This window comes from Miscanthus floridulus, chromosome 16 (genome assembly GCF_019320115.1).
Source record: "Miscanthus floridulus cultivar M001 chromosome 16, ASM1932011v1, whole genome shotgun sequence".
Taxonomy (NCBI): Eukaryota; Viridiplantae; Streptophyta; class Magnoliopsida; order Poales; family Poaceae; genus Miscanthus; species Miscanthus floridulus.
Window position 1 is genome coordinate 108,040,540 of NC_089595.1, and position 12,827 is coordinate 108,053,366.

Consider the following 12,827-nt stretch of genomic DNA (forward strand, 5'->3'; position numbering starts at 1 on the left):
CAACTGTACATTAAGCACATGAGTCAATAAGCGGATCAAAGGTTCTATTGTAAATTAACCAAATTTAGTAATTGCAATGGATCACAGTTCAAGGTACAACCAATTATATACCTAGCATGACTAGTTTTTTTCTTTGTTATAAGCTAGTTTATATTCATCTACTTCTATCGTAGCATATGAAGATGCATTTGGAAGTGTCCTTACAATTATCAACCAAAGCTCGTAACCAGAAATAAAAATGAGAAGTGAGAGAAGAACATAAAGGTCTAAGATTATTTCTGGAACGCCTAGCAAGAAATGTAGAACGAAAGAAACAGTCAACGAAGAGCACTACTGTGACTAATGCCAAGCTAAGGGCAGGGCTTGTTTGATAACATGTAGTTATTAGTTTGGGCCCAAAATTAATCAAAATAGTTTTGGTTTGATAGCTAGTTGGCTAGAGCATCTCCAAGAGTACCCAATAATCCTTCCCAATCCATGTTTTTTTTAGGAAAAATAAAAAAATCTATCTTTAACAACTCCCAAACCCACATCCCAATCTTTTGGCACTTGTGAAAAAAAAAAACTTTGCGCATAAAGATCCACGGAGTCGAGGTTGCGCATATCCTTCTTCCCCCGTGTGGTATCCTCCTTGGCGCGGCATGGAGCCCCAGCAGCAAGTGTGGCAAGCGGACGCACGCGGTAGAGCGCAGCGCGGAGGACGCCGGAGAGCGCGCCCTCTGCTACCACGCAGCCGCCGCCGCAGCCACCCTGGAGCACACGGCTGAGCCACCTTCTTCCCCGGTGAAGCCGAGCGCTCTCACGGGTAAGCGTGGTCCTTGGCATGCCACCGCGCCACCCCACACCGCTGGCATGGCCCTTCCGGCCGGGATCGGTCACTCGCTCTCGTCCGCGTGTGATCTATTGCGAGCCTAAGAAGAAGAAGGGAGTGGGAAAGGGAAAGGAGGAAAGACAGGGTGAGAAAAGCGCAAGAGAGAGAGATCTGTAGAAGGGCTTAAACAAGTATAGAAACAAATTCAGGGTTCATGATGCAAAAGTGCCGCAGTATTGCAAACTCTTGGAGATGACCTTCATTATTCCTCCAATACTTTTTCGAAAGTTGCAAAACTCTATGTTTTTGGGATCAAAATATAGGGTACTCTAGGAGATGCTCGTTGAAGGCTTAGGTAAAAAATTAGCCCAGCTATTAACTATCCTATTTGGAGGCAATAGAGCTAATTTAAGCTAAAATTAGATAGCTAACCATGAGCCCATAATATCAAAACATGCCCCCTAAATACAGGAAGCATAAGCAAACAAAAGTTAACATATCTCGGCTATTAGATGGGGGGCTCAACTAATCATCGAAGCGGTCAATCCCACAACCCCCACGGATTTTTCCTTTTTAGAAAAAAAATATTTTCACAACTTTTTTTGTGAAAGTTGCAAAGTTAAGATATAACTTATGTGCATAACTTTTTATGTGACAACTTATCACCGAAACTTCTCATCATGACTTTTACTTTTTAAAAAATATATATTTCTATAACTTTATATTTTTAGATAGTTACAAAGTTGTACTCATAACTTTTTACGTGGCAACTAATCACTACAACCTCTCATCATAATTTTGTTGACTTTTCTTTTATTTGAAAAAAAAACATTGTTTCCATAACTTTTTAATTTTGAAAAGTTATAAAGTTATACTCACCACTTTTTAGGTTCCACGTCGGGTTCCGGTTCCGGTTCCACGTCGGCTTCCAGACTTCCAGTAGCACTGTGGTTGTTAAAATGGGACCTATCGGCGCACCTGAGTTCCGTTCTGTTGGATCGGACAAGGGCGGACAATAGTTTTCTATCAGCACCTGAGGTCAACCTTTGGCTTTGCCTCTGGGCAGCAAAAGACAGCAGACGCAGCACTAGGACACCGGTTCCGGTTCCACACGTGTTACTTGGCGGTCAGTCAAAATCAGCTACGTGGGCAACCATCAAGCTAGCTAGTCTTTTCCCTCTGTCTGACATTTAAAAATAGGGAATTTTTGCTGTAGGACATCGTGAAAACGGGTATTTGGCTGGAACACACCGTCAAGCGTAGCATTTGCTAAGTAACATTCCAAATTCGTGTTTATTTGCCAGTGGACACCGCGTCGATTAAAATAATTATTTCCAGGGATTGGGAGAGAGAAACTTTGTAAAATGACCACTGATGCCCCATGGACCGCACTTGGTCAAGCCAGACTCAATTTGGTCGAACCAGACCACGTTTCGCCGCCCTGTAGGAACCCTAGCCGCACCTTTTCTCTCCTGCAGCACCATTGCCACCCTAGCCGCACCTTTTCTCTGCAAATGGACTTTCTTCCTTCTCCGAACACAGCCATGGCTGAGCAAGGCAGCAGCGCAGGGGGCCGCGCGTGGGGAACACCCGGTCGGGGCTCTCCGGCCGGCCGGTCGGTGGCGAGCTGCGGTGGTGCGGTGGCCTGCTGCTGCAGCGAGCGGCGGCGGCGTGAGGCGGGGCCGAGGTGCTGGCCTGCTGATGCGGCGAGCGGCGGCTGCTAGGCTGGCCGCGCTGCCGGGAGCTCCGCCCCTGGGCTGGCTGCGCCGCGGGGGAGCTCCGCCCCTGGGCTGGCCGCGCCGCGGGGGAGCTCGCCCCTAGGCCGGCCGCGCACCTGCGCCGCTGGGGAGCGTGCCCATGGGCTGGCCGCGCCGTGGGGGAGAGCGCCCCTGGGCTGGCCGCGCCGCCGGGGAGCGTGCCCATGGGCTGGCCACACCGCCCAGGGAGCTCCGTGCACGTGCTTGTGCGCCACCGGCAGCGGCAGCAGCGGCATCGTCTTCTTCTCCATGGCCGGCCGACCATGGCCCTGTCCCAACCCCCCACCGAAAATCAGTGAACCGGAGCGTGAAGACGGGGTATAAACGATATTTTCCCTACCTTCTCTCTCCGCGAATACGAAAAATGAATAAAATAATGGACGCGGTGTGTTACGGCAAATAAACACGATTTTGTAATGGTACTAGGCAAATGCTACGATTGGCGGTGTGTTCCAGCCAAATACTCGTTTTCCGCGATGTTCCCCAACCGCAAAAATTCCCTTAAAAATAAAGAGCGTGTTTAGTTGCAACCCAAAATCCCAAAAAGTGCTACAGTATCTATCACATCGAATGTTTGCGGCCCGTGTATGGAGCATTAAATGTAGACGAAAAAAAAAACTAATTGCACAGTTTGGTGGGAAATTACGAGACGAACGTTTTGAGCCTAATTAGTCCATGTTTGAACAATATTTGCCAAATAAAAACGAAAGTGCTACAGTAGCCCAAAATCCAAAGTTCCCTCAACTAAACACGCTCAAAATCTATGCGGCATACTAGTAAGAGACCGAACTGTACCAGAGAGATGGGTCTCCCGGGCTGCACTCCTAGCGTACGGCAGAGCTCAGGACTGTGACACCCGGTTCCGGTTCCAAATCCCGCTCCAGTTCCTCCGTCAGACCGTCACGCGTTCATTTGTGTTCCTCCGTCAGACCGTCACTGTCAGAGCTCACGAGCACAATCAGAAGCAGGCCGAGCCGTGTGGTGGCCGGGCAGTGCGCACGGTCAGCCGGCCCTTTCCTTCTGGCTTCTGCACCAGAAACGAGCAAGAGATGACAACCGGACTTGGGTCGGTCACATGGATGAATCATCCATCGCCGTGGAGCTCTTCACTCGTCAGCAGGGTCGTGTTCGCTTGAGCTACTTTTCAGTTATGGAATAGTGTTTTTTTCTCACAACATTTCAGCATAAGCCGAATTTCAGCATAAGCAAACAGGCACCCGGAGCTGCGCACGGGCACCGAGTCCACAGATGTGCACCCTCGCACTCGCTCTTCCCGGCGTTCCTGCACGCCATGGCGCTGCTCCGGGATCCCTTCGCGGGGTACCTGGCCTCGCTCCCCTCGCCACCGCTCGTGCTCGTCTCCGAGTTCTTCCTCGAGTTCACGCAGCACGTCGCCGGCGTCCCCGCGTGATGTTCCACGGCATGTCCGCATTCTCCTGGGTGCTTTGCTTCTCCCTCGCGACCAGTCGAGAGCATCCAGGACGGCACCCCCTTCATCGTCCCGAGGTTCCCGCAGAGCGTCACGATCACTGCAGACGAGGTCCCGCACGCCGTGGCACAAGACGCCGACCTCGACGACCTGGTGACACAGTTCTTGTTCGATGACCTCGAGTCATTCTACCTAGTTGGCCTGTTGTTCCACGCCACCAGCGAGTCGCGAGGCGACGGCGACAAGGACGAGGACCCCGAAGGGTGCCTTGCGTGGCTCGACGAGCGGCGGTTGGTGGCGTACGTGTCGTTCGGCACGCAGGTCCACGTCACCGTGGCGCAGCTCGAGGAGCTCGTGCACGGGCTAGCGGACTCCGGTGGCCTTGGCGAGCAACGCCTCCATCTCCTCGACACAGTGCTTGAGGCGGCCGATGTGTGTGTCGGCCTCATCGCGGAGCCTGCGCACGCCGCCGATGACGTGCGCGGGGGCGTGGCGCTACAGCCAGCGCGCGATGCCGTAGTCGGGTGCCTCCATCCAGCATGACAGCTGCGCGGCGAGCCAGGTCGAGCGCCTCCTTGACCCGCGCCGCGAGCTCGCCGAGCTTCCCCGTGGAGCGCTGGGTGTGCGGGCCGAGGCCCTGGAAGAGAGGAAGCAGCGGCTCAACGCTCCAGCGCAGACGCTCGGCGGTGGACCGGCAGAACAGGGGGCCTACACCACATGCAACAGCTCCCACAGGGCCTCGCCGCCCATGGTCGCCGTCGCCGTCATAGGTCCATGGTCGCCACAGCAGCAAATCCATGGTCGCCGTCGCAGCTAGTTGCTTGGACCGAGCTCCTCGTCGCCTTCCTCTATCTATATCATCGCCTTCGGCTCCTTCTCCGGCTAGCGTGTGCTCGGTCCTGTCTGTCAGCGCGTTCACGGGAGGGGTAGAGCTGCTCCTGGTGGGTTTCCACCACAAATCGACATACGGATGGTGTCGGGTTCCTAAACCCGGGGTCCCTCGAGGACCGGCTTCCACGCTGGGGCTCGGCCCAAGAACACAGCCTATTGCTCCTGAGCCGGCCCAAGAATAAATAACTCAACAGACCGGAGCACTCGCTTTGGGCCCTGGCCGCCTTCGGCCCACCTCTCCGACTGGAGCGCTAGCTCCAGGCTCAGATCGCCTCTAGACGGCCCCTCCGATCAGAGCGCTAGCCTCAGGCCCTAGCCGCCTCGGCACGGCCTCCGCTCGGAAGGTCCGACCCGAGGACTGCCTCCGACTCCGACCCCGTGTCTCCGACCGGGGTTCATAGAAAACCCTGCCCATCGCTATTCTCCGACTAGCGCACCAGAGCCGACCGGGGCCATCCGACCGGGGATGCCTGCTCGGAAGGAACCAGAAGGCGTGCGGAGAAAGGCAAGGCAAGGCTCGCAAGTCAAAACACGGCACCAGGACCATACCCTGCAAAACAGTGCATTACAACTGCCCTGCCACAAACAGTATGGTGGGCGCCGACATTTACCTCTACAGTATTGTAGGCGCCGCTAAAACACCCACACGGTAAGACCCCCCATGTGCCTCTGGGCATCGATAGTGTTGTGGGCACCGGAATTCACCGTACCAGGTGAACGTGGTGAGCCATGCCTCTAGGAATCGAGACATTGTTTTGCAGGTACCGACGTCCATCCCTTCCTGAAGAAGCCAATGCAACCTTCCACATGCACCTAACATTCTACAATGGCACCAAAAGTGTTGCGGGCGCCTACCATCTTCTTGTACCCGACGGCATAGGCAACAAGACTCAGTAACCGACTAACCTTTTCCCCTTTTACTTGTAAAGCCATCCCCTTCTTCTATAAAAGGGGATGTGCTCCCTCCAACACAGTTCAGTTCCAGGTAGTTGCTTTAAGGCTGATCTGTGACTCCAAGCCAACCCAAGCCGATTCAAGCTTCCTAGTCCACAACCACAGAGCCGCCAGGCTCGGACCTCAAGCACACGCTTGAACACTTAGTTCGTAGCATAGTTCCTGTCGATCTCAGCCCTTCCGACCGGACCAACCGGACACCCCATCTTTCCCCCTCTCGTTTGTAACCTCACTACAGACTCCGAGCACCTGGGCTCAAAAATAAAGTCGCCGACCGACCCACACTGGACGTAGGGCACGTTGCCTGAACCAGTATAAACCATGTGTCATTGAGTGCTAGGCCACATCCGATCACAACGTACAACAAAACTATAAATATTCACTAGTTGGTCACTTTCTGTACCGACAGTTGGCGCCGTCCGTGGGGAGGACGCTGTACGTTCAACACTTTTTGGTCATCGGATGGCCCATTTTTCCGCCACCCCCGCCGTGGCACGCTCGGGCGATACGATTCGCCTTGGCTCACTGGAGTTTCCCGCACTCTCACCGACTGGGATGCGGGTTCCACCCATCTTCGAGCCATCCCAGGCCTTCCTCTTCGAAAGCCTAGACTTCGTCGCCGACCGGCTCGGCGTACTACACCTCTGTGAGGAGGCACGTGTTCCGGCACCCATCGGAAGGGCGACCTCCGGTGACTCCGGGACGCGCGACATCGACGGCACGACATCTGTAGGTCATTCCGAGCAAACTCTCTGCTCAAACCCCGCTGTAAGTAACGTGCACGCTGTCATTCACTTACTGTGTTCTATCTTCCACCAACTACCCGGAGGGATATCGTTGTCCCCATCACGGCCACCGTACGGCCTCGTGTCTCCCGCGGACACGTACGCCCGGGGGCTCCAAAGGATGCCGGTACCGCCCCTCCTCACGTCTGAATTCATGGGGATGGCGAGCTACGGTCCCACCTGTCTCGACTTCAAGGATGACAATGTCGGGAGCGACGGCTCCAGCATCGGTGACGTGGCGCCCAGCCACCGTCCGTCCCGGGAGTGCGCTATGGCAGACGCTCTGGGACAGCCGCCAGGGGCAACGAAGTCCCTGTAGACTGACACCCCTCTAGGCCTTCACGCAGAAACCCCCGAGCTCGCACCTGAGCATGGGGAAGAATTACGGCAACGGTGGCCGCATCAGCCGCCGATTACGCCAGCGCGCTACGCGTACCACACGGCGCCCCGTGCGCGCAGACCGGCGAGCGACGCCCAGGGGCGCGCCCGCCAGGTCCAACGCAACACCACGGATAGGGGGACCGATCCCCCATAGTTCGTCCGAGCCGGTCAAAACATCGCCGCTGCGGCAATGCTCCTACGCAGCCTGTCCGAGCCAAACGACCCTCGCCAACGGGTGATCCACCGGAACCTCCGAGCACTGGTGGAGACTATCGCCATTCAACAAGCAGAATGCTCCACATCGCGACGCCGACTCACTACCTCGCCCCCTATCTGGGAAACAGGGACGCAGCAGATGGGTTGCTATACCCTATCACCGCAACAACCGCCAAGTGCGGCACAGGCGGCCACACTGGCACCTCGTCTTGACTTGATGACCGCTCCGTACCGACCGCCTATCTATGCGCGGCTCGGGCTGAACCGAGACACACGCGACTCCGACCAGAGTCTCAGCCCTGGCGGTTTGGGACCACGGACCTTTGTCCAACACCCCCTGCAAGCGCCGTTCCCACCGCGCTTCGACGGAGGCCGCGACAAAGGTATGGCCAAGCGCCAGGATCAGGACGAGGGCCCCTCCACGTAGAGGGGAAGAAAGAACAAGAAGGATCGTCGCCGACCGACCAACTCCTTGTTAGTCGCCACAGTTGATCACCTGGGCACGTAGCCCCAACAAGACCCTTCGGGTCACTTCCATGAGCTCATGGAGAGCTCATGCACCAACCACGGCTATCCCGTCAAACACCTCTACAAGGACTGCCAGCTCCTCAGGCGTCTGCTGAGGCAGGCCGGCAGGCCAGGGGAAGAAGCAGCGACCGAAGAAGGGGGCGCAGCGGGCGAGGATCCAGACGACTGAAGGCTAAAGTGATCCGATCGGACGCCTACCGACTGAAGAACAACAACGACGACGCTCTCTCCAAACGCTTGAACATCTATGTCGTTTTTTCCTTTCCTAAGTTTAAGTCTTACCTTTGTTTACTTAGCGAATGCTCCTATAAAAGCACCCCGACCCGAACACTTTTCGGCTCGGGCGCTCGGGGGCTCCACTAGGGGGCACTATTACCCCTCTGTTCTCGTTTTTACTTTCATTTGGAAAAACTCCTTCCTACCCGAATAAAAGGGCAGTTCGTTCCTTTAATTTACCTTACGTAGCTTTGCTTCAAAACATTCCGACTGATCGCACCCCGCCTTTCCCTATGGTTGCAAGTAGCTGAGCCTCGCGGGCCACGCCCCGGGCTCACAAGGTTGCAGCCGTAGGGACAAACGGGCAGGTACGAGAGGGAAAGAAATTTAAAACAAAATTATGCTAAGGGAAAACTAAGGGACGAAAGGGAACAAGCTTCCCCGAACAGAGCAACTCCATCACGAAAACAAAAACCGATTGCAGTCATTAAAACACACATGAACGTTTTACACAGGGGCTCCCCCCATGCACTTAAAAACTTCTTACATTTACTAACCTACTTTTATTTTACATGCTACTGGGCCGGCCCGGCGATATCCACTGACGGTGCGGTCGACGAGGGCACGGGCTGCTCACTCTCCGATGGCATGACCCCCGGCTCGGTCAAGACCGGGGCGACATTCACCTCCGGCCTAGGCTCCACGCCATCTAAAAGCTCTGCAGCGTCCTCTCCACGCATGCTTTTGGCCATGTCCTCACGGTGGGCGTCCATCACCCACTCGGCGGGAACTTGGTCTGCCACCGACCGCGCGTACGGCAGCAAGCTCTCCCCAACCCTCTAGATGTCCTCCATGCTCATGCCTTCAGCATAACCGCTATAGATGGTGGTGAAGTCCAGGCGCGGATGGTGCGTCCCCACCAAAGTTAGCACCCCCAACGCTCTGTAGAATAGCCCGGTTCTGATAAGATCCCGGACCTCCCCCAGGACCTCCGCTAGCTGGACAGCGGGCGTGCTAGAGCTTGGCGCCGACCCGAAGATCTCCGAGACGACGAGCTGGGCAGTGTTGCGGAGCTGATCAAGCTCCCCCTCGAGAGCACTTCGCTCTTCACGGGACTTGGCCAACTCCTCCGCATTCCGGCTGAGGGTCGCCTTGGTCGTTTCCAGGTCCCGCTCTAGCACCTCCACTTTTCTGCCCAGCTCTGGAGGAAGAGCGACGAGCTCAGAAATAGGCTGAGGGAAAACGCAACAAGAAAACAAAAAGGTATGTACCAACACGAGAGGTCTCGAGGGTGGAAAGATCCTCTGCCTACCGGGCCACCTGCTCGCACAGCTGGGCCACCTGCTCATGCAGCCGGGCACTCACGTCCTCTGTCTCCATAACCAGGCCCCGGAGCGCGAGCACCTCCTGATCCGCCTCCGATCGAGCCCTCCGTTTCGCCTCCAGGGCCTTCTGTGCCGACTCCAGGTCGGCGCGCTCCGGATCAAGGGCCGCCAGGGCCTCTTCAAGCGCCGCCTTGGTGTTCGCCAGGGACTCCCACAACCTCGCCTCAGTCTCTGCCTGGTGGGCCCTTGCTGCCTCGAGCCCTTGCTCGGCCACAGTCGCCCGCTCCACCGCACGCTGCCCCTCCGCCTGCGCCGCAGCCGCCTCGGCCGCCCGGTCCCGGGACTCGCGGCAAGCGGACTCCGCCCGATGCTCGAGCTCGGCCATCCGGGCATATTCAGACCGGAGGAAGTAGGACTTGTAGGACGACGTCTTCCTTATTTCCTACAAAAAACAAGCACGCTAAAAAACAATCGACAAAAGATAAGAAGGGTAGGGACAAGTACCAGAAACTCACCTCCACCGCGAGCTGCATGTCACCCTCGACCAACTATCGAGCGAACAAAGCCTGCTTTCGGGCGCTCTCAAGCTTCGCGGTCAGCTTGGTGAGCTCCGACACTGCAACATGCCCTTGCCCCCCAAAGATGTCCCAGAGCTGACGCTCCCGGGAGTCCCGGAGGACGAACCGCGCGTTCGCTGGGTCTTTAGGGCAGGGCCACTCTAGGTCACCCTCCGGCGGCTCGCCAGAGGACCCAGCCTTCAACTGGATCACCACCAGCTCCTGCGGCGACACCGGCGCCCCGCCGGAGGGCCCAGCCTCCGGTTGAACCACCACAACTGGCGGAGGAGGGGCCGCGAGAGTTACCTCTGACTGGACCGCCACCAGCTCCCGCGTCAACACCGGCGGCTCCGCCACGGCTTCCGCCTCGTCGTCGGACAGGATCTCCACCACCTCGTCGGCCTGGGCCACCGCCGGGCATCCCGACTCTGGCCTAGCCATGTCTCCCCCCGGCGCCTTTGGCTCTAACGGCAAGGGTAAGCCGCGCAACCCCCCGCCCGGCGAGGTAAGGAGCTCGGTCTCCCTCGCCCCTTCCACCACAACCGGCGGAGGAGGGGCCGTGAGAATCACCTCCGACGCGACCATCGCTGTCAGCACCGGGATCGCCGCCAACACTGATGCTGCCGCTGCCGCCTCATCAACAACCGAACCGGGGGGCACCATCGCCGGAACGGAAGGCCTTATCGCCGCCATCCTGCTGCCCCCTTCGCCCGTCACGACACGCAGCAGGATGGGCTTCCAGGTCTCCTGCATGGGAGTTGGGGCGATGCTCAGCCCCGGCATCCCTAGGCCGCTGGCGGAAGGCACGGGTAAGTCACACTTCAACTATAACATAACCAACAAAATACCGAAAGCAAACAGAGAAAGATGTACCGAGTGGCAAGCGGCACGATTCTAAAGGCAGACCTCGACGCCGATGGGCCTGCGCGGCAAGGACCGCTCCTAGACCGCGACCCACACTGCCCTACGGAAGATGGGGGCAGAGCCATCCCAACCAACTCATGCCCGGCCTACGGATCGCCATGACCCTCGGCTCGGGACTCCCCGACTGAGACAGTAGGCGGGGCATCCTCCAACCGCAACTCGAGCAACACACGGGCGCCAGTCTGCTCCTCAGACTGCCCGGCTTGCCCGACCGCATCCGCAGCAGGCGGGGCCTCCCCCGGCTACGAGTCATGCATCGACACCGGTCTGAGCGACACACGGGGGTCGGTCCGTTCCTCGGACCACCCACCTTGCTCCGCCACATCCACAATAGGTGGGGACGCGGCCGGCGATGCTGTCAAGGGGTGCAGTGACCGCGTCCGCTTCGACTCCTGCTCGCCGACGATGTCCGCGCTCCCTGCGCGCTTCCTGGACGCAGGAACCGCCGCACGACGCGTGGCCACCAGCTCATCACCAGCGGACGATGTCGTAGTGTCGCGACGCTCTGCCGAGGTCGCACCGACCTCCCCGCTCTCCTCCTCGTCAGAGAAGACCATGTCGTCTAAATCCGTAGGATCGTCCGACGCGAGTTCTGACTTGACGTCGCTCCTACGCTCCCCAGCCCTCACGCGCCGGGCGATCTCCTGCTCCTTCTCTTGCTTCCTCAGAATCTCCCTGTTCTTTTTCTTCTTCCGGGCCTCCGCCGCCTTCTTCTGGGCAACCTGCCGAGCCACGCCCTCTGGTCCCTTAGGAAGGTGCGGCCGGGACTTGTACCTCCCAAGCCCCTACGGAACGAATGAACCGAATCAAAGAAATGGGAAAAAGCAGAGAAAGAACACGGACAAAATAAGGGGGCATACCAGTGTGGGCACGATCGAGGCATTGAACGGTATGGGTTTGCCCACAACCGTCTCATGGGGCCTCAACTGCAGCACTCGACCGACGCGACTCCAGATCTCATCGTCCGGCAGCTCATCCGGCGACGCGCGGACCGGGTCCGACCGGCTGCCATACCTCCACATCGGCTCCGTCCTCTCCGCCAACGGCGCAACCCGGCGGCGGTAAAGAGTGTGGAACACCCGCACCTCGTCAAGGCCACGCCTTACGAGCTTTCAGAGCTCCTCCTCGATGGCCTCCACCTTATGCTTCTCCTTGCGGGCGCTGCCCCACGACCAGCTCTCCTGCTCCTCTGGCCTCCCGCCGGTAAACGCCAGGAACGGCGCCGCTGCCGGGTTCCTAATGTAAAACCACTCCCCGTGCCACCCCCGGTTGGAGCCACAAGGGGTGTACACAGGGTACGAACCTCCTGCGCTCGGCTTCCTCTAAAGGGCGAAACCCCCCACCGGCGTGGCCTCAGGCGAGCTCCCCGCCGTCAAGGTCCTCCCAGAGAAGAACCGCCGGAAGAGATCCGCGTGCGGCTCCATCCCAAGGAAAGCCTCGCAGACGGTGACGAAACCGGCGAGGTGCAGCACCCTCGTCGGATTGAGGTGCTGCAGCTCCAGGCCCCACTCATTGAGGAGACCGCGCAGGAACCCGTGCGCAGGGTACCCTAGTCTGCGCTCGTGAAAAGTAAGGAAAGAAACCACCTCGTCGGGACGAGGCTGCGGGAACTCCTCCGACCCAGGGACCCTCCAGTGCGCCACCTCCTACGGCGGCAGAAACCCCTTCTTGACAAAAGCCTCCAGCACCGACTTCCTCATGGTGGACGAACTCCAGTCCGACATCTTCTTTCGGATCACTAAAAAATCAGTGAGTTCTACTCTTCTTCCTCGCTCCCTCCTCTTCCTTTCCTAGGTGGCTCTCAGGAACGCTCTCAGCAAGGAGGAAAAAGAAAGGCGGCGGCAGACGACGAATAGGCAAAAGAACGAGGCGAACACCCTCTCTCTTCTCCTACTTAAAGGAAAGGGAGCAGCGGTTAGGAAAGGGCGTACCGATCGGGAAGGCGAAGCTGCGGGGCGAGAAACTCTCTCTCTTCCATTTAATGCAGATGGGACGCCCCCTGACCGACGAGACGTGCCCAGCACGACGGAACGACTCCAAACCAGACAGGACG

General features: G+C 57.7%; 1 protein-coding gene across 1 annotated transcript; it reads right to left on the bottom strand.

The window, feature by feature from the left end:
* Positions 1-8,807: 8,807 nt before the first annotated feature.
* LOC136511226 (uncharacterized) lies at positions 8,808-9,826 on the bottom strand. Its single transcript, XM_066505381.1, has 3 exons — positions 9,809-9,826; positions 9,289-9,735; positions 8,808-9,200 (listed from the first exon to the last, which is right to left on the bottom strand). Exons 1-3 carry the CDS (start codon positions 9,824-9,826, stop codon positions 8,808-8,810), a joined length of 858 nt encoding a protein of 285 aa, XP_066361478.1.
* Positions 9,827-12,827: the final 3,001 nt, after the last annotated feature.